This window comes from Lepisma saccharinum, chromosome 21 (genome assembly GCF_977018435.1).
Source record: "Lepisma saccharinum chromosome 21, izLepSacc3.1, whole genome shotgun sequence".
Lineage (NCBI taxonomy): Eukaryota > Metazoa > Arthropoda > Insecta > Zygentoma > Lepismatidae > Lepisma > Lepisma saccharinum.
The window spans coordinates 30,562,856-30,586,619 of NC_139249.1; the positions used below are offsets into that span (position 1 = coordinate 30,562,856).

General features: G+C 36.4%; 1 protein-coding gene across 9 annotated transcripts in view; it reads right to left on the reverse strand.

Annotated features, from left to right (window-relative positions):
* Positions 1-3,959: 3,959 nt before the first annotated feature.
* The window catches only part of l(1)G0196 (inositol hexakisphosphate and diphosphoinositol-pentakisphosphate kinase), a 198,247-nt gene continuing 178,442 nt past the window's right edge, over positions 3,960-23,764 (reverse strand). For all 9 annotated transcript variants that reach the window (XM_083143232.1, XM_083143227.1, XM_083143231.1 and 6 more), the window contains 3 exons: positions 22,629-22,805; positions 19,111-19,320; positions 3,960-10,391 (listed from right to left, as the gene is read on the reverse strand). In XM_083143232.1, the coding sequence (XP_082999358.1) occupies positions 9,595-10,391; positions 19,111-19,320; positions 22,629-22,805 (1,184 nt within the window). In that variant the 3' untranslated portion in view covers positions 3,960-9,594. The remainder of the gene's footprint in view (positions 10,392-19,110; positions 19,321-22,628; positions 22,806-23,764) is intronic.

Genomic DNA, 23,764 nt, shown 5'->3' on the forward strand with positions numbered 1-23,764 from the left:
CGTGGCAACAGCGGGTCACTGTCAGAATCAGAAAGGCAGGTCCCATGCTGGAAGAAAGCTTGACTCGACTAGTACTGTAGAAATGTATTTTGCCTGAGTAGTCAATGGCAAAGATAATAGTAGGTAAATTGTCTGTCGCTATTTCCATTAAAAAAAATACATGCGGTGTTGTTTTAAGGAATGGAATTTTGTTGATGTGAAGCACATGATTTCCTCTGCTTTTTGATTTTTTTATTTCCATTCACGATTATCAAAATTCGCCTACTATTACACTTGACATTTGGCATACATGTGTATTGAACATGTTATAACTATTCATCCCAATCTTCACTTTTCGCCAAAAATGGCAGAAAAGCAAAGTAAAAAAATCAATCAATGAGCGAATTGAAGGAAAATGTGCCTCACGAATCAGTTATCTTTATCGGCTTAAGAAACATACTTACCCAGAGGAGGCACATGTGGTTTGGATCCCATTGAAAACTTTAGGCCCGTTCCCACATCATTTCAGAGTGAATACCTCCTGTAGCTTAGGTGAAATGCTCCCGGGAGATGTGTTGCTTCCATGTGAAATATTGTAATTGTAATTTATTCTCATCCTGTACACATACATTGTTGATATTTCTATCTACAGTAGTATAGAACACATCATCTTGTTACATATAACATGTTTCAGTATAATTACAGTGTGTGTATATATATCCTTAGGAATCTTTCAGAACAACAAAGTGATACACGACAGGCAACAAGCAATGAGTGTGCTTTGAAAACAAACACTCAGCTTTAAATGCAACCTTCCGAACCGAAGCGACAACAAGTTATGCGTGCTGTTCGGACTGGGTAGTTTTCTCAATATTGTGCATCATGTCTCCTTAGTCTGTTGGTACTGCATGAACAGTGAATGCTTAGTTTTGTCTGAAAGGACTTTTATTGTGCGTCGCTTGGGAATGAACCCTGAGTAATCAATGCAACATTTCAAACAGAAACGACATGACAAGCTACATGTGTAGCTTCGGTTCAGAAGGTTGCATTGATCACTGAGGGTTCACTTCCAAGCAACACATGTTGCTTGTCACATTGGTCTGAAAGCTCCCTTATGTATCTTGGCAATGCTGATGATATACACCAGATTATATTTGAGTGATAGGTACTAGGGGTGATCAGAAAGAATGTTTCAAGGGCCATACATTTAAGTGCAGTGGTAGTAGAGTCAAGTAAATATCTGTGTGAACTGATAACAAGTATATCTCATTCCATGTGTACGTGTGACCCATTCTGACCGGAAGTAGCTGCGCAGTGACTGTTCAGTGGCAACAGATTTGAAAAATTGGTCAACAACGTGTCAGTAAGAAGTTCAAAGTTATCCCATCAGCCAGCATCTTGCATTGATGCACTGTTAAAGCAGATGCCTACTGCCACACACTTCAACATTTGTGGAAGGCCATCAGAAGGAAGAGCCAGGTTTTATATGCAGTTATCATCCTTTATGATAATGCACACCCTAACACCATATGTCAAACTGCTGCTGGTTTGCAAAGGTTTCAGTGGAAAACCTACGATGCCCCCTCACCCTGTAGTCTGGATTTGGCACCAAATGATTTCCACCTTTTCTGTGGTCTAAATCTGGACACTACTTTCAGAGCAATGAAGATGTGAAAACTGCTGCCTCCAGATGGTACAGAAATCTTGAAAATTTTGATTGACTGGCATGAACAATGCAACCTTTTTTTCCTGAACACTCCTTGGATATACAGGAAAGCAGTGGCGTGTGGTGACATTTTCCGTTGGGGAAGCAGCAGGGTGTGAAATCCCAGGGGGGGATGAGGGGGATTTCCCCCCACCAACAATCTTGGTATAAAAAATCCCTCCCACCAAAAAATTCCAGGGGGGGGAGTTTTTGTTATAACAAGCAAAAGATAAACAATTACTTTTAATTTTAAATATATTTTACTAAGAATAATATCGAAAACACACACAAAGTACTGTGGTTGTGACTTGTGAGTGTTGAATGCTTTTTCTTTCTCAAGAGATCATTAACAAATCTACATCAATACACACAATAAAAGTAAAACAAGAATGCAAGACAAAATAACTCTAAAATCTAATTGATTTATATTAACATAAAGCAATAACTAAATAAAGAAACCTCTACATAATAGAGCCACTTCAACATTTATTTATTTATTCCAAGTTTCAGATACAGCACTTGTAAGGCCATTTTACACTGAAAACTCTAATAAATCAACGAGAACAAGTCAAGATGGTTTTAAGTAAAAACAAGAAAGGTAAATATAAACAGGAAACAAACAAAATAGTTACTTATTCATTCTTAGATATAATCGTCAAATACTTTCAGGGGCATAAATGTCTATGTTTGTGGGTAGTTTATTATAGAACTGGGGCAGCCTGTGGAACAGACAGCACTGTATAAGGGAGAGCCTAGAAGTAGAGTTGTGGAACAATTGAGTGTTTCACGTAGATCGAGAGGGCACTCTGAAATTGAATTCTGTAAGTAGAAATTCAGATCTTAATTTTCCATTAACATCTTTAACCAGTGAGTAAAGGAATTAGTTTGCTACTTCATGATATCTGATATATATAAAAGTAACAAATTAATTTCATTCTATGTAATTATTATTGTTAATTTAGTAATTTATTTTCACTTTTAATAACATTATAAATATGTATATCATGTAATTTATGAATATGTTTATAGGGGGAGTTGTAGATTAATATCTTTCTCCCCTCCACCAGTCTTCAATGATTTTGCACCCTGGGAAGCAGATCCCAAAAAATTAAGAAAACCAAGAATTCATTACTTCTACATGATACTGTTTCCTTAACGTCTCTAAGAGGAAAAATGAATGTCCTGGCGCAGTTTTTCATTTTTTTGAATTTTAGTTTGTCTGTTGTCAAACGTATTAAATGCAACAGACGATTGAAAAAAAATTCAAGACTTTCACACATTACAAAATTCACAAATGCACTTTGGCACCATGTAGTTCTTTCCATAGTAAATAGTAAACAATGCCAACACTAAAGTTTTTGAAGCAAACAAATAGAAATTCACTCACCCGAAAAACAGTAAATTTTCACCTCGCAAAGCACTTGAAAAAAGTGTGACCGTGGCCAGCGAGTTTATAGTTTATATATGAATATAAATTTTAAAAACTAGCTTGGTGGATATGCTACATCGCTGACAGTATATAGTACACTTGGACACTTAATCGTGCAGTTCGCAACACTGAGGACATCAACAGACGGAAGCGATGGCACTCTGGCTTTCTTTCCGCCCTTGCAGATTGGGAAAAACAATTTGCCTCCACACAACGTACCCTCCCATTGGAACCTTCAAGGTTGCTCGTTGATTTTTCGGGCTCTTGGTGGCATCGAAGGCTACAGGGTGATGTTACACAGATGTTTTGTCAACATGCCATGAGAGGGTGTTGATGGCTCCATATCGTAAAAGGACGAACCTTGTAGGTTTGCAGGTTGATTCTGTTGAGGCAACATGGAAGAAATAATGAAAAACTAAAAGAAGTAATTTGTAACAATTATGCTGTCTGTTTCACCACTGCGAGCCTTGCTGTACCAGAGTGCATGCATGCAGGAAAGAGAGACATCCTGTAAATTACTCCATAGTATTTTTTATTTAAATAGTGAAGTATGTTTGCATAGAATATAATGGAGACATATCGTGAATAGTAAATTGCTATGGGAAATAAAACTTAATGCAGTAATCCCAAATAAATACATAAAAATAGACCATCATCAACACTATCTTTATTTTGTCTCTTATTTGTTTCTTCTCAATGTTTTTTTTTAAATTTTGCTCCATATTCAACATACAGGACATGCAAGGTTACTGTCAAATGCATCTTAAAGTATGTGATGTGAATTAGAAAAAAACAGAACTAGGCAGGGCTAAAAAAAAAAGTAATTTAAAATTCAATCTATGCACTTTATTTACAAGTAACATCTTCATCAAAGCAAAAATACAATTATCAGTCTATGTAACTACATTCTATCCATTAAAATATACTCCCCTATGTTGTTATGTAACACGTCAATGCATACAACATATAGGCACTGGTTTCTTTTTAAACATTATTTTCTTTATGGGACAACAAAGGAATCATCTTACCAGGGCACACACTCGCACACACACACATACCTACAACACACATGAGATATGAAACATTAACTTCATCCTCTGGTACATACCTTGACCATAGTATAATTATTTTAGGAAAGTGTTAACTCAAGCTTTCTTTCAAAGTATGTATCACGCACTGAATAAAACTGCTTTACAAAGCATGTTTAATTGTTTACACACACTGGTCAATTTTTTATTTAATCTGCAAAGAAAATAAGTTACACATACAAAAATACTTGCATTAAAATGATAAAAAAAATTAGATCTTGGCTCCTTTTTTTTTTACAAATTAATTTGTTACTAAAATCACATGTAAGCCATGAAGTGTAACAATATAACATTGAAAAATATTCTCAGTATCCATTACATTTTCTGTGCATATGCATAAATAATTTAGATTGCATTCAGATTTGCTTGTTAAATCAATTGTGTGTGTGCCCCTATTCAGTAATATATTTCACCAAGCAAACACAGCCAAAACCCATCACCTTTTGCTAACTGATATATCAAATAACAGCAGCAGTTCTGCAAAAATACTACAGCTTAAAGCTTACCAGCAACTGCTAATAATACCCTGAGTTTCAAATATTTCCGCTAAAAGTGATATGTAACAAACTATGATACTTTCACATTTCTTTCATACATAACAAAGATGGGGTAATTTAAAATAATGCAAAGCATATAGTTCTACGGAATGATACTAGAGAATGCACTTTAATTAGCAAAAATAAAATGAAATACTCACTAGTAACTTAATGCCTGGTAATTTCAGTACTTTATGTATTGTATAATACCATGTTAGTGATGATCATTTTTCACTTGCCCAGAGTATATTTCTATTTTATGTTATGTAACCTCCTGGGTAAATGATGAATTTGATGAAGAAACATGCCTCACCCAAGATTCAAACCTAGGACCCCCAGCATTTCATCACCTTACACTGACCACCTCACTGTTGGAAATAGCCTACCTGTAGTAGCGAGACTATAAAATTAAAAACTGTATGTACGTATTCACAAATATATATACTTTTAGAGGGGTAAATATCTACGACTCCTTCTCCCCAAGAAAGTTCCTTCCTTAACAACTAATCTCAGGAAAATGAACAAATGTCAAATATCTTTATGCTCAATTTTTGTGTGGTTACTAGAATATTTTATTGCCTCGTCTTACTTGTACTCCTTTTCACAAATGGCACACTAACTCTTTAAAACTACCAAGTGTTAAAGAGTTAAAGATTGCATGTATACAGACATATGGTGACGTTTTCTGCAAAATGTTGACTCCACATGCCAAGCCACATGAAAAGATGTGTTTGTGACTGCAAGTGGTGGAGAACTGCCTACTCAATGATTATATTTTATTTGTAGGTCTGCAGCAGTGGCAGATCCAGAAGTTGCAGTTGGGAGGGGTGAATTTTGGTCGACCTCACTTCACCGAGAATCAATTATCACTTCCACTGTTTAATGTAAAAATACATTGTACTGTAAACAGGAAGTAATGTTCTAGAGATTAGACCATTGTGTTGCAAAAATAAGGGTCCATGGCTGGAATAGCATGTCCTTATCATAATCCCTCCTATTGCAACAGTAAACTGAAGGATCAGATGAGGGGTAAACAAAGAAAACAAAACACTAGTCTCTCAAGGGGTCTCGGATTCGATCCTTTTTCAGGCATATTGCCCAGTGCTTCGGATGCAAATTTAAACTGTAGGCTGAATTCTGTTCAACCTATCATGAGAATAAATTGGACTTTAAGCAAACGTAAAATATTCTCAACACTGTTATAGATAAAAGACAGAAGATTTGAGTCTTCAAAAATATTAGGCATAATAATATATCCAATGACTTGGCAGTTGGGAGGGGCAATCTATTTGCAGACTTTCTGGGGATGATTATCAAGGTCACGATACAGTGTGACTGACTGACTCATGGATTCACATAAAATTTCATCATGGAGAAAGATGAGAGGTTGGTTTTGGAGCTGGGGATGTTGGAGGGACGTGCATGGGTACAAGTCTGATGACAATTTCTTAAAGTAATTAAAGTAATGCACGTTTATAGATATGTGCAGTACGAGATATACAACATTCAGTGTTGCTAGTGAACTGTATGCTTTGCATTGAGTAGTATTGGAAACAAGTAAACCTTGTGATTTTCATGCTTTACCAAGGTTGGCACAAGACCACAAATAAAACAATTTAGAGTTAATTAATGTTTCTGGCAGAATGAATATGCAAGGGAAGAGGATATCCTTTCTTTTATAGAATCACATTTGTGGACTACCGTCGATGAAGACTTTTCATCATTATTACTCCCACACCCCTTAAGTAGCTAAATGAATTTACTCATTACGAAGTTCAAAGCATGAGATTAGCTTATGAGATTTGATATTTTCCTTCCTGCCACTGTGTCTAAGAATGCATCACCCTTAAATGTGATAAGGACTTATATTAATAATAATAATGACCCGTGGCACAACATCCTGAGAGACCCAGGGCCTACCTACCGAGTGCCAGCCTCAATCCCACATGCCAAGGTGACAGATCATCCAACCAGTTAGGATGATAAGGATTTAGATTTTATAAATGTTATTCTCAAGTAAACAGAAATATGATATTTTTTTAAGGATTGACAAATTGAAATTGTGAGAGCACACATTAGGAAGTAAATCAGAAATCCTCAAGGTGAATATTGGCGAGTTTCACATGACTCATTCTACTTTATGAACTTATTGGTGTCACACTTGATGCATTTTATCTCATATATCAACTTACTGAGAGTAAATATAGTAAACAAATGTATGCATGTCGCTACAAGGTAGAATATTGATAACAATGTAGGATATTGTAGCACAAGCACAGAAAAAGTGAGTTCGGTGGCCTACATCAATTCATGAACATGTAAAAATGGAATGAGTTTGTGCACATTCATTGAATAAAATTAATTTAACAAAAGGAGTAAACATCTCGATGTGAAAATCAGTTGTTTCCTTATTTCAGTTGATAATGTGATGGAATTGCTATTTACAGAATAATATTTTATATTGGGTCATAATCATACTGTTTGTTCAATTCAAAATTCTGGAATAGTATGCTTATTCTCCATAAAAATGATCATAACCACAGTTGAAGTTAATATATATATATATACATATGTTGGTGACCCTTTTTGTGTTTCATTTCTAACCTCTTCTTAAAGAATAACCTGCAGTGTTTAAACTTTTCAGCCTGGGTTTTAGGGGTTTCACATTCTTAAGTGTTTAATATTGCCAACTTAATACGACTCTGTAGAATAAGACTAATAGGTGCATCTACTGTAATACAGTGTCACTTTTGGTCTTGAGACCAGTGTGCTTATTCTGGGCAATTCGGAACTTTTCCCTCTTTCTTTCTTGATTAATGATCATTGCATATCAATTCGAAATGACTGACAAGAACAAAGGGTGAGCTGGAGAGCATCCAATCTCAGATGAAAGTGGAGTTGAGAGAAACCGAGAAAGATATTGCACTCAAATAGCAAAGGAATTATCCAAAGATCAATGGGAAAGCAAAAGGGTAGTTACTCCACCACTCGCAGTCACAAACATTAGCACAACTTTTAAACTTACAATAGATTCAACATTTTGTAGAGGGGATTTTCACTCAAAGTACCAATATTTCACACACACACACACATAGTATATATATGCACATAGAAAAAAGGTAAGGAAAGTCAGAACACAATCAGGAAGCTTAACTGCACTATTGTTTTATCTCAATTCACAGCACCAAGTTTCAGAAAACAAGAACCTAGATTTGGAGCTACAAATATATTTAAAACACATTCCAATTGCTTAGCACTTGTTATTAGTTTTTGCAATAAATTAAAAATATATTTCAATTATGAAACAATTAATATTCTACTGATTATTAGCTTGTCAATGAAATTATTTTCCAATATAAATGGGGGTCATAATTGAACAGACTTGCCAAAGGAAAAACAACAATGTACTGATGCCTATCAATGCAATGGTCAGTTTGAAGGAGTCTTGAAAATCAATATGTGTAATTCAGTGTGCTGGAAATCCAGTTGGATGGTTCATTATTCACAGAACCCTACATTATCAATGACCACTTGAGTTACTACTAATAGGAAAACAATAACATTTGTAAACTAGAGCACATTTTACCAGATGTATATTTCAAAATTTTTAACCAATTTGGTACTGATCTTCACTTTATGATAATCATAGGGCTGTGTGGATACCGATGTACTGGTTGGAATTTAATCACTAACATAAGCTGATACTTGTCTGGAGTCTGAGTCTCCTGGAGTATATATGCAAAAAAAAATGCCATAAGGCACTTGTGGAACATTGCGGGGAGAATGTGATTAAGTGATTATCTCGTGTGAAATTATAATATCTTAAAGCAAGGATATTAGCATTGGTATTGGCTCAAAGGTATTGGTTCAGCCCTATGAAATCGTAATAACCATATAAATAGTGCAACCTCAGTCAATACTAGCAGCTCAAGTAATTTCCAATGGTATTATACGTATTTGATGTAACAACATACAAATAATTAATTCTAAAATATAGGCATGATGCTGTCTCCAGTATACATTTAGAAAAGAAAACAGCTATTACAACAGATAACTTGGATTCAAATTCACTTAGTAGCGAAAATGAGAAATTGTACATCCAGTAATCAATTTGAATGGAAAAGAACATGTGGCAGAATTTCCAAACAAAGGTATACAAAAAATTGTTCTCTGTACAACAAGTAATTCTGAGAACACATTGTGCATTAGTCTTGCAACTTATAATGACTTAATATGCACCATGTTTAATCCAGTGACAAAACTGTATTCAAGTAAGAATTTACCCCATACAGTTCAAGGTAAGTAAAGCAATGCAAAATCACAATATTGAAGGTAACATTACTATAAATACCTCAGTTTGTGTTCAAAACAACACAGAGATCATGTTTATAAACTTTGTAGTTTCACCATCTTCGCCAAGGAACTTAACCAAACAGTAATACTTTTCCGCAATGTTTTAAAACACAATTGCATATTTGATGTTGATGTAAAAATTCCTTTCATCCAAGCTAAAAGATAAAAATGACTAGTATCCCCTAGTTCAAGTATTATATGCACATACACTGTTCGTAAAAACAACTGTAAAAATCTTCATGTACGTACATTATGCTTGACACATCTTTTCTCCTTCATTCGAAGTAATATGACCAACAATGCACAAATATACATATAAAACCACTCTTCTTAATTTCTCAATATTGTCATTGTAACCTTCTATCTAAAAATCACATGCGCAGCATGTATCAATACAACAAATATAACACTTTTGTACTACACTCTTTCCTGGCCAAAGCAAGTGGCAAATATTTAATGCATGAAAATGCCATGAGATGTCACTGACTAGAATATATATTAGCATTATGAATCCCTTGCATCTTGTTTATCACCATTTCCATTCCCCGTACTGCTTGTGTTGTCCAAACTAACAGCTCGTCCATCTCCAGTGCTATCTGGGGACTCGCTTGCAATGGTCACAAGTGGAGTCGATATGGATGGTCCCGATTCAACACTTGGTTCCTCGCTAGGCGTTGACGTTGCCGTCCTCTGTTCCTGTTCGGTTGATGCTATCTCCTTGTAGGAGGATGGAAGGACATCTTTCCATCCCGACAGCCCGGTCTCCATATCCTCAACGACAGTAGTGTCCAGATCGACAACCATACCTGAATCCTCTGGCCCAGAGCTCACAGATACTGGAGTAATGTCACCACTTGTGCACGGGAGAGATTTCATAGGATCTTCAGGTGACAAGAGCCCTCCTGAACCAGAATGTCCAACTTGCTGGGAATCAAGCAGAATTCCGACACTTCCGAGATCGTCAAGTTTCATTCCGCCAGGTACACTCTCCGAGCTACTGCTGCTGACCATCATGTCAAATGATGCAGTCCCGCTTCCTGCCATCGGTTGATTTGCCTTACTGCTCGACAAAAACCCTCCAAAGGAACTGCTCGATAAAGTTGTCAATCCTGACAGCAAGGAGCTGTTCAGCCCCATGCCTGTACCATCATTGCTGATCAAGCTTGTAGACAGAGATGAACAGGCCATTTCGCTACCTTCAGATGGCTGGCGCATCCGAGAGAAAAGTTCGACTGATGCTGCACTAGGAGACGATGGTCCACTACTAGAGACGAAAGATGGAGGGCCACTCCAACCAAAACCTTTATGAGAAAAGACAATATTAATACAACACAAATTAGAATTTATACATTATAAATATTGTGGCTTGTATTTACTGTCTGTCACCTCATTGGGGTTACATGTTTATACTTGAAAAGTCTACAAGAGCACGGGAAAAATGCATGAAACAAAGCATTTTACCCACTGTTTAAACACTCATGTAAGGTATACAAAAAATGTTGCATATGTAATTAATATGAATGTGTACCCCCTAATAATTCCCTGAATGTTAGTGACAACAGTTCTCATTAGCATGCAATATTAATTGGACATTTGCCATTGTCTAGTGCTTGTAATTATACTTATTCTTAAACCATGTTTCAAGAAAGCACCACTTTTCTTTACCAAGTAGCGCAGAGGGCACCATGGAGTTGGTTAGCACAGTGGATTAGTAGTAAAATTGGAGGTCTATCGTAGGTTCAAAACTCCACCACCAGTACAAAGATATTGTTCACCTGAAGAAGAGATGCTCTCTCAAAATGTATTGTTAGAACAGTATAGTTGAACACACTAGACAATGGTTAGTGTCTGATTAAGATTCCATGCTAATGTGTAGCATTATACCAATCAAAGCATCTGCCTCGATTTTATTTTAATCTTCCACCAGATACTCTCGAGGAATTTGGTTTTGGTTTCGCTGTTGAATCTTTGTTTGCATTTCTTTCTTATCTCACATTGCTTTTCTGTCTCTTTAGGTTAATTGCAATGATGAGGGTGAATTATAATGAGATTAAATTGATGAAGAGCTACTCACAAAAGAACACCCATGCAAAGGCCAGAATTCAAACCTGGAAATTTTGTTGGCAATATCAAGAGTATCACTGAATGAGCTCACACACCAGACATCTTTCACTGCTTGTTAACAAAACTAGTCCTTCAACTCAAAATCTGTTAAGTTAAACTCGTTCTTCAGCCATGGGATCCAAAAAATTCAAGCCACAGTTCAATTGTATATCATTCAAGCTCTGCACAGAATGTTCACTAATTTTTATATTGGATCAATACACTAACAATTACAGTGGCAAATTGAAAAAAAATACAACTTAAAATGTGGGGAAAATTTTACAACACATTCTTCTATTGGTACCATGAAGATTGAATGTGCAATGCATGAAAATATAAAATCTGGAGACATAAATATTATATCTGTACTCTGTCAGTATTGGCACACCTGGAAAAATTTCATTTTAAAACAAACCATTCTATATGTACGCACTCCTTTACATTTCTCAAAACTACTACTATCTCAAGATTGTAACTAACCTGCTTCAATTTTACACACATTTGCATGAAATGTTTACTGATCAGTTTAAAACCTGGTTCCCTAATATTTTTTATCACAATAATGAATCTACAAGCACTGCTGAAATAAAGTACATACGATATGTATTTTATCCTTTTATTTCAACTATTAAACCTCAATACACTGTAATCAAAATCTGAAATGCACAGTGCAATAGATGCATTTGTCTCATATTTACATACACAACAGTAGAACTAGATCTGTTGATTCACATGCCATCCATTAGGCAATTTACATGATATGCATAAAGAAGGCTAACTGATGGTTTCAATTATTGGAATTCTTTACACCATATTCATATTGAAAAGAGTCCTTCAGGTTCAATCATCAAAATTATAATAATCATCACTATCATCAAAGTCATCATTACTTCTTAAAAATCTCAATATAGGATTACAATCTTCAAAGACTGCAAAGTACATAAAAATATATGCTATGAAAACATATGTACACCAAGTAACAAGTTGCAATTATCTCTCTCTCTCTCTCTCACACACACACACACACACAATAACGCACAGAGAGGGATGATTCAGTAAAAGCATGCAAAAATGAAACAGGAACTAGGTGATATACTACTGAACACTTGGAAATAGGGAACCTACGGTTAGAAAAGTCAGCATACCAAGATATGGACCACAGTCTCATTTCAGTGTGGATGTCCGCAACACCCTGGATGTTATCTTTCCTGCTTACTCAGGGTGGCCACTCTAGGACCATTATAAAATTCAAGTATAATTCCTGGTTTCATCATCTGTCCCTGAACAGTAAGTATATGTATATATATGTCCTTTAGCGTGATACAAATGAAAAGTCTCATCGTAGGGAGGCTGCAGCTCAGTTCATTGCTGATGCAGGACAAATTTCAATTTAATTTTTCTCCCTTATATCAAAAAACACCTCGATAAAACTTTCTCAGTAAGAAGAGGATGGATAGTAGTTGAAAATATCAAAAAATGAGAGAAACCATTTTGGGAGTGTTTTGAGCTGTTCAATCTTGAACATTTGAATGGAGTGTTCAAATTTTAATAAGTTTCAACGTTTGATCATCTCATAATATGCAACCGTCTTTTCTCTTTACAACGAGCTCAAGAACGCTTCTGTCCCTTCATTCGTTCCCGAGATATACTTCATTGAAAAGAGCATGTTGCTGAAAAATGACATTTTGAACAAACCTCATATAATTCGTAATAATCATATTTCGTAAAATCCTCTCACAGGTATTGGTTTTGGAGCAAAGCAAAGCGGTGTACCAAATATCATCAAAATCGGTGACTATGAGGATCAACTCCTGCCAGATTTGACATGGAATGACCCATATATATATATATATATATATATATATATATATATATATATATATATATATATTTAAAGTATTTAATTTAAAGTGTAGTTTACATTTGCCATTTCACATACTCAGACTCGAAATACAACTACAAAAAAGTCACAAATGTTACGGAATATACTAATCTACAAAAATTGTTAGTTATACAAGAATTTCAAACTCAAATTTACCTAATTAAAATTCAAGATATCTCAATAAACTTCCATCTGTCAGATAAATTGTTTTGCAAAGGGCCCTAACAAAGTAAACAGATTGAGAGAATTCAGTTGTATTTTCCACGCAGCTTTCTTTTCCTTCCTTCATAAAAATACAAGCTAAACTGAGAAATACTTGCCTCAGGGCATTTATAAATAGGCTATGTATAAAATCAATTGGATTTGTATTAATAAAAGTTGCAATTTTTCACATCTATGGAGAAAAATTCAAGCAGAATACACACATAATTCCCGGAGCCAAAAATTCACGTATAATTCCCGGAATTCAAGGAATTCCCGGTGAGTAGCCACCCTGTTAGTGGATTGGACAGAGGCCCTATTCCACAGCCACTGTCATAAATGCATTGTGGTTGGTGGCTGTCAATTTGAAACACTATTGTGAGGTGCCTAATTGTTAACACTGGTTTTTCAATACTATGGCAATGTACAAGCATGCCTAAATCAGTCTATATATGGTGCTACTTGTTGTAACAGTGTCACCACCTGTCGCATACATGCCACTTATTCATCATTCCTATGGACAACAGTACGAGCTAGTACTCATGCTTCAGCTCATATCTCATTATGTTGGCTTCTCCAAACCAAAGTTATGATTTTCAGTGGTGAATCACCTATTTCTTGTTTTCTTTTGCATGCTTTTACTGAATCACCCTGTGTATATATAGAGCACTCACACACACAGACACAAAATTTATTGTGCATTATTTATATTTCCAACATTACTTTTTTTTTTTAAACACAATATCTAACAATTGTTATCAAGTGATTATACCTGTAGCGTACATAGAATTTTATTTTGGGAGGGTCTGAATCTGGAGCCTAAGACCACTATCCCACTCTCTGAGTTGATTTGGATCTGAGTAGTAACGTCAAGCAACAAGACCCTTCCAAGGCCTTCTTTGACATTATCCAATCATCTTGGAACACATGTGCATTTTTCAGTGATTTCGAATATGGATGGAGTATTTGGAGCAAAAATCAGTTCTTGCAAATGAACCCATGCTTACTTAACCCCCACTCCCCTCCCTGCAGTTTCAGGGGACCAGATAGTCCAGCTGGCTTCTCTAGCTACAATTTCACCTGGGACCGGAACGGAGTGTTTGATAAGGCCAATTCATGCCAATGTTCAGCTAGAAATCTGGTTGTCCAGTTCACCCAAACCAGACTGGAGTGTGTTGCTCCAATAGTGACAATATTTACATAATATTCAATCAAGGTAATACATTAGTGGCAACATCTTGCATTAATTGTCAAGCGAGTCATATTTGTTATATCCTTAAAATTCAACCATACTTAGGATTAAAAGCTTGTTGCCAAGATTTTGTCCAATCAAGAGGGGGGGGGGGGGGGTGGTTGATTGATTGAGTTAGTTTAAAGTCTGATCCGAACCACTATGTGCATCCACCAGGTATCGAACCTGGGACTCCTTGATTGCAAGGCGACGATGTTACCACTGTGCCATCAGGGAGACATAAGAGAGGGGTGGTGTTGGGAGTACATTTACCTTCTCTAGCACATCATCTGTACCATGATAATGTATGATTAAAATAAAGCCCAGAAGAAACTTCCACAACTGGTTGGAACAGATCAGGTGGGCTGATGGAAAATACATCAAATACGAGGGTTGGGGAGTAAGTCATGGCAACCCAATAATATTTTAATTATATGCAAAGGTGGACGAAAAATGGAGATTGCGGGAGGAAGCCTGACAAGAGTACTTTACCCGCTGGTCAATAGATGGCTCTGTGTGTTGTACTGGATGAGCACGGGGTGCTGGAAAAACAGTTGTGGAGTAAGATGGAAGTGACGAGATTGAAACAGTGATAGTACATTAAAGTGGCCGTTCCCCGGGGGAGAAATGCGAGTGATTGTCATCAAGAATTCGTAGAAGCGTTACGGAATAACGCTCTCCCATATCGAGGTTTTCACAGGGTTGCTTGGGTTTTCTTTCATGATTCCTACCAACAAAATATCCATAATGGATACTCCTTCAATTGTATATAACAAATTTTTAATATATCCTTTGATTGTCGAATTATTACTGGGTTGCCATGACTTACTCCTCAACCCTCATATTAAACATTTTCTGCTCTGGAGAAATATATTATCAATTCTGTACTTTCAATACATGAATATTCCTCGCAATGTTTTTTCTCTCAAAATTTTGTTTTCCTTGTTCATTTTTGGGGGGAAGCCAGCAGACTTATCAGCAATTCCCATTGGTATGCCCAAATATGCATGGAATATCTATATTCAATGAATAAATGAATACAATGGAACTGGGAAAATTCCTGCTACATCAATGATGACTACAGCCCAGTTTTTTACATAATTACATGTTTTCCTTTTGAAACAAAATCTGACCCATTTTGGATGCAATGGATGATCCAGATATCTCAATAATCCGATAATCTGTATATGCAGATTTCTATTTACTTTTCAAATAATTGTCAAATAAAGTTTCAACAATATCCTTGCACAAATGACCTGCATTGAAAAACAAGCAAATAAATGTGATAAAACTATATAAATTTTCTTGTTTGCACGTTTGATATAAAATCCTATGCTTGCTACCTTGGACAACTGAGAATGCTATATTTTAAACTGTACACAAAGATACTTAACTCATTTATGTTTATTTTTGTTTGCTTGTTTGTTTTGGTATGGCAGAGAACTTTGTGCATTTATGCTAAACTGAGCAAGGCAGATCTCAGCTTTAGGCAAAACAGGTAAACAAAGAATATGCAGAGAATCTGTAAAATGGATAAACAACTGAACAAACAGTCTGGATGATGGATTTGTTGAGAATCCATACAGTAGAAATGTAGACATGATTAAAAGAATATGTGGAGAGTCCATAAAATGATTGATTGATTTGGGTTCTTTAACTTTGCTTTTCTGCCTCTTTTGGCTAATCGCGAAGATAAGGATGACTGATGATATGATGAAAGGACACATGAAGATCCATGGCCAGTCCGGGATTCGAACACGGGACCTCTGGCATCATACTGAAATGTGCTAACCACTCCACCATGTAGACTGGCATTGGCCATCCCTAACTTGCACAATTTCTTTGTTTTTCAGATACATTTGCAGATATATTTTTGGAAAAAAAAAAAACTACCTCTCATCTCATTGTGGTGGGCCCCATAATTATTTATGCTCAATCCTGTATTAAACACAGCAAAAACTCAAGGCTTTATGTGAACTCTGTTCTTCCCTACTGCCATAAAATATCCCTGTCTATTATGCGGATAGTCTCTCTCTAGGTCATAAGGGGAAATGTTCAGAAATGATTTTAGCATAATTTTTTTTACTAAAAAATAGCACAGCAACAAACAAAAATGGCCAGACTATGAAAAACATTATTACAGAAAATTAATATACTTGCATATACCGCGTGAGGCACCTAAAAGTACCACCTGAAATAGCGAAGAAACCAGAAACAGTAGCGATGTGAGGTTTGCGGGAAACAATAATATCAAATGGGGCTCGTAAATCGGAGGTATGGGGTGGGTCGAAAAATATCGACAAATGGGGCATCTGGAGCAAAGTCATACTTTTTTAAATGGAACGATATACAATAACATGTATAATATAAAAGAGCACCCGCAGAGAAACAATGCCGTTGGTCTCATGCATCTACTGCACATAGGAACGAAGATATGACCATGTGAAAATATGTAAACAAACTAACAAGTGGCCCACTTGACCGTCAGTACCACGGCATGTAAGACTTCTCAGGTGCCTGACAGAACTGCCTTTACGCAGAGCAAGTTTTGATAGCAGGTCCACGAGATCGTGTTAGTTCATAGCAAGCAGTCCTAGTGGTAAGAGCGAAGATTATGGTGTTCACAAACATAGAAAAAGCGGACATGATCCTGATTTATGGGGAATGCCGAAAGAATGCCTCAGAAGCCTACCGTGTGTACGCAGAGAGATATCCGGACAGACGACAGCCATCTCGACGTCTGTTTGGTAAGTTATTTATTAAATTAAGAGACACCGGAAGTGTAACACCACGAGCACGTGTGCGGAACAAGCCAACTACAGGTGAGGCAGGTGCAACAAATGTTCTCGCCGCTGTTGCTGTGAATCCACACGTTAGCTCCCGTGAAATTGCCAGGGATGCTGGGATGAGTCTGCGAAGTGTATTGCGCATTCTGCACACACACAAGTTTCACCCATATCATATCTCCCTCCATCAGGAACTTCACGGGAATGATTTTGTGGACCGTGTTCGGTTTTGCACATGGATGTTACGACACGACACACCCGATTTGTCACGTATCCTCTTCACTGACGAGGCAACTTTTACCAATCATGGAAATGTCAACCTAAGGAACATGCACTATTGGTCGGTGACAAATCCACATTGGCTTCGCCAAGTGGACCGCCAGCGCCCATGGAGTGTGAAAGTGTGGTGTGGTATAGTGGGTGAACATCTCATTGGCCCTTTTTTTATACAAGGGACACTGAATGCTGACCGATACATACAGTTTTTACAACATGAACTGCCTGTACTATTGGAGGACATACCACTTCAGACAAGGAGGGACATGTGGTACCAACATGACGGGTGCCCAGCTCACAGTGCAAGACGTGCTACAGCATGTGTGGAAAATACATTTCCAAATCGTTGGATTGGACGTGGAGGGCCTGTCAAATGGCCGGCTCGTTCCCCAGATTTGACACAGTTAGACTTTTTACTGTGGGGAAAGCTGAAGGACATTGTCTACCGGGATGTGCCAACAACTCCAGAGGATATGCAACACCGCATTACTGTGGCCTGTAGGGACATTCCCTACGAGATGCTACATTCTGTGCAACGATCTATGCGTGGGCGCCTCGTTGCCTGTATCGCAGTTGACGGCCACCACTTTGAACACACACTTTGACAGGTTTTCGCTTCTTACGCAGTGGTTCTTCGACATACTGTCATGGTCATTTTCATTATGCTGTAACAATGTCAAATACATGGTGCTGACGATGTCTACTGTATTTTTTCTTCCTTTAACACGTTCTGTCTTCATCTTGTCCAATGGCTTCCGACATCTCATACTTGTACATGCCGTGGTACTGACGGTCAAGTGGTCAAGTGTTAGTTTGTTTACATATTTTCACATGGCCATATCTTTGTTCCTATGTGCAGTAGATGCATGAGACCAACGGCGTTGTGTTTCTCTGCGTGTGCTCTTTTATATTATGCATGTTATTGTATATCGTTCCATTAAAAAAAATATGACTTTGCTCCAGATGCCCCATTTGTCGATATTTTTCGACCCACCCCATACCTCCGATTTACGAGCCCCATTTGATATTATTGTTTCCCGCAAACCTCACATCGCCACTGTTTCTGGTTTCTTCGCTTTTTCAGGTGGTACTTTTAGGTGCCTCACGCGGTATATATTTAATATGTTTTGGCTACAAAGAAAATGGGGGGCCTAGTGATGACATCAGAAATCAGAATGGAGCAGGGGAGCACCTGCCCCTAGCCCTCAGTCTTCCAGCCTTCATATACCAACAGAGAGGATACCTTTCAGGTTTTATCAAAAAGACAATGTACATAAAAATATTTGCACCATTCTTATGCCTGCCTTACTTGATCTTTGGGAGTGATGTTAATTATGTATTTCTCTTCATGTTACACTGCTGTTTTGCACTGCAATGATGAAGATGAATAAAAATTGATAAACACATGCAAAGAATACCCATGCCAGGATTCAAACCCAGAACTCTGGCTTCTTCGTATCTGTCCCATCTATAGCTGCCGTAATGACAAAGTATAATAAAAATGTATCAAATACACTGAAGGAAGATGTTTATGTACTCACTACTGTTGCTAGGTGACTGCAACCTAAGGGGTGGCGGGTGTCCCTGCTGGAGACGTGGATTGGAAGGATACTTAGGAGGCGAGCTCAGTGGAGTGCGGAACACCACACTCGTCATTCTCTCCAAGAACATATCCAGCTGGCGTAAGGAGAGTGCATTGTGTAGGGTTTCTAGAGGTCTAATTGATGGCACTCCTCCACATCCTTCTATAGCTGCTATGCCAAAAGTTTATAAAGAAACAAACATACATTGAATTAATATGCTGTTAGATCCTGAATCACTTAAAATAGCTTAAAGATTTATACCACTGTTACAGTCTGATAAATTCAATACATTTCATAAGCACGGTAGGAAATGTTTTATCAGTCCAATATTTACATAAATAGTCTGTAACTTGTTGCTACCCACTGTAAGTTGAAATGTGCATGAAATTTGAAAACATAAAAATTTAACAAGTAAGCAAAAAAAAAAAAAAGGCCATTATTTTTCTGTAGTCACATTAATCAAAGCAGCAACTATATCATGCAAGCTGTACACTAATTATTTGCCATTTTGTATTGGATTTATGAACTATTATTAGTTAATTTTATATGAGCTGTTCTTCAGTAAACAATGTTCTTCCTGCAACTGGAGATCATTGCATGTTATTGATGATGTGAATTACTTAGTGAATGCAATTTCCTTCTCTGATTCTAATAAGGAAATCATACAAAGATTTGCAAATAATAGAATGAAACAACGTAGTTTACAATATTGTCCACTGTAAGCATACATGCTATTTGCATTTCTAAGGTACCTATCTCTTTTGTCAGATACAAAAAACTCATACTATGAATTATTCCTCTTGTAGTTTATGGTTTTTACAATCACATAACGCAATTTTTTGTTGTTACATTTCTGGAGAACACGCATTGTTGAACATAACAATTCAACTGTGATACACGCATATTATTATTATTTTTTAAAAGAAGTTGTGAAATTTTAATTATGGATTCCAAATGTCATCAGATAATTCAAAGTTCACCTTCTTTCTACAAATATTCTTGATTTCTTTTGAAGGATTAAATTCCAATGCAATGCAATATTATTCACAAGATTCATCATATAACGGCTTCTTAATAATTATTTATTTTTGCTTTTGTTAAATTCTTCCCACTGTTATAACTTTAACATTATTCAAATAAATGTCTGTTGAAGGGAGTGTTTTTTTCCCAAAACAAAACATAAAAAATTGTGTTATGTGATTGTAAGAATCTCAAACTGCAAGAGAAATAATTCTACAATGCAAGCAATACGTACATACAAGAAAAATCATAATTGGCTAATTATTTTACAACGTTCCACATAGTCACCAAAATTGTATTACATTAAATTATTGTTCTCTTGATTCAGAAAATGACTTTATCAATATTGGTGATTCCAAGTAATTACTCTTCAATATTAAATTCTACAAACACTAGTAAACCTAAACCTAGTTTTTAACTCACCTTATTTGTGTTGCTATTCTATTTAATGGTGGCACCATAGAATATTTCAAATAAGCTACACGTGGAATTTTACCTGTATCCTTGGGGGAGGGGAGGTGAAGGTGGACGAAATTGAATCGTTTCACTTCGTTCATGTAGCCACAGTGAGTTATTAATGTTATATAGATTTGATTTGCTTTATTTTACTTCACTTTTTGTGCCACTTTTAGCTAATTTGCGAAGATGGGGATGAGTGATGATATGATGAAATTCATGAATGGACACTCACAAACATCCATGCCCAGGCTGGGATTCGAACCCAGGACCCCTGGCGTCGTAATGCAATGTGCTAACCACTCTGGCACGGGGGCCAGATAATGTTATGAATGTGCATGAAACAGTTCTTTTGTATTGTGTGTTATGTTATTTATACATCAAGTGAGAGAAGTTGTGTCCTCTGTTTAAGAACCTTTGATTCAATGCAAGTCTGAAACTAAAGCCTCTTAGAGTGAGAGTGATTCATCTTTGTTACTTAGCAGGGTGTCTACCAAAATAACAAATCGAAAATTCTTGACTTTTTCATTACTTTTTCTTAACCTTTCTTTCCATTTTCTTGACTTTTTTCCTTTTTCTTAACATTTATCACCCCTTACTTAGATATAGTTGCAAATTAAGAAAATAATATTTTTATTTAATGAATAAATCCTACCACAAGGCCAGTTAAGATGGAAACTGAAGATGTACTTTAACAAGAGATTTAGACTTGCTTTAATTATTATAAATAATATAATAATAATAATAAATAAATAACTTGTGGCTCTACAGCCCTAGAAGGGCCTTGGCCTATATCCCTCCCACAATCCTACCTAGAGGTGTGGAGATCTTCAACCAGTAATGGGGTGACGTGGTGTCAGCACGTCAAACCCTCGGCCATTATAGGAGATTTCCCAGACCGGGTTACGCTTTAATTATTTAATAATGCATGTAAAAATTAATGCTTCACACTTCATCCTGGATGAAGATTAGTAACATTACTTTATTTAATATTTTTACAGAACTTCACACATACAAGAATGTAACCCTTAAGAAACAAAGTGAACGAATCCTAACCACAACTCAATACGATTCTAGATTTCCAAATATTAAATTTTATCAAATCCCAGTACAGGTATATAACAAAGTAAATTCACTGTATTGTAAGAAATAGCAAAGATTCTTGACCACAAGCATAATTTCTTGACTTTCTTGACCTACCTGTTGACTTCTCGACATTCTTGACTGGTAGACACCCCGTTTAGCGTCACTTTTGGATAATTGCAGCGATGCATATGAGTGATGATATGATGAAATTGATGATGAGATACTCACAAAGAACACCCATGCCCTGGCAGGGCTTCAAATCCGGAAACACTGCTGTCATAGTACACACGCTGACTACTCTGCCATCAGTTCTTTTACAGAATTAATCTCAGTTAAGAAGTGAAGCTTATGTTCAAGCATATGTTCATATCATGAAGTGAGACAAATTGGCAGTGTGCTGTTTATGAAGAGTAAGATACAAAAGCCACCAAACAAGTTTGTTCAAAATCCATAACCTCGTTTTGTGAGCTAGCTTGTGTTCTGTGCTATACTGTATGTAAATCTGAATAAGTTTCAGACGTTTAAAATTTTACTCAGACAATCCATCAAACAAATAATTCTAACTAATGTATCTAATATATCTTAAGAAATAAACATTCGTTGTCATACAATTTGATGAGTAAAATCACCTACATTGTTTTGTAAGTGCTTGTAGTTGCTTGTTTTAATGTATCTTTAAGTGTATATTATTGACACTGAAAAGCAAATATCCACAGAATATAATTATTATTATTACTTATTCTAACATAATACTGTCTTAGATTTAAGTACTTACCAGATACATAATTGGTTGACATGCATAAACAAGAACAAAATCCTTTTATTTGTTAGTAGAAACACAATGAGTTAAACCGGGAATCATAAATAAACAAAACCAAGAACAACATTCAAGCATTAAGAATTAACGAACATACCTGATACATTTGACGAGGTAGGAAGCATATCCTTGAGGTTTGGAGCACTAGACGAACCACTTATAACTGCCGTGCTAAACAGACCAGTCGTGGACCCTTTCTTGGATATGCCTCCGCTGAAAAGCTTGAAGAAATTCATCTGACCTGCGATGCTGTGGCGGTGACGGTGCACGGTGTCTGGCGGGAGAACAAGGTCACAGTTGCAAGAGTTTATGTTAGGAAGATTGGAGTAGGGGATGTCAGGACTTGAACGTGAGTGAAATAAAGGGACACGATGTGGACAATGATTTTTGTGGCATGGATGCAAGCTTGTTCGACAATGTAAACAAGGATGAGGAACTATGAGATGTTCTAAAAGCAAAGTTAATAATGGAAAAGAGATTGAGCGAGAGAGAAAGAAAGAAAAACAAGAAAATGAAAGCATAAAAATCACAAAACAGAAACTTAAGAGAAATAAAGACACACAAAATAAGGTTGGATTTCCTTGTATTGTTATTTAGAGAACATGTTCACTTTTTTTTTATTGTAGAAATGTTTTTCCATTCTTGAGTTCTGTTCACTTGATGGGAACCTATTCTTCATCCACTGCAAGAATGAAGTTAATGTAAACAGAACTACATGACTTTTGAGAAATTGTTCCTTTCCTATGTATTAGTTCTGGTGTTATTTTGCCCATGATTATACAGGGTGTTTCACTCTCTCGGCCCCTGATTTTTACTTATAAAAATAAAACTATTGGTCATATTAGTCATAATACAAGGTCCCACAACTTCACCACATGCAGTATATTCTCATGTCAGACCACTGCATTGCTCCTATTCAAACAACCAATAGGATTTCTCCAAGGACATGTGTATTCATTTGCACCAACTTTGTCCTTAACGTGGACTTAAAATAGATTTCAAGTGTTTGAGGACATCTTGAAGAAATAATGTATTTTGATCTTGAAAATGAGTTAAACTCATGACACGACAACCAGATGCTATGAAGCAGTCTCAGCCGGAGATACTCAAAATGTGGGAAAATGTAAAATCCAGAAATTTTTTTATAACATTTTGTTATGTTGGGACCATCAGGTTTCAATGTATAATGTGAGAAAATGTAAAATCGGGGTTTCACTGTAGTACAGCTTGAAC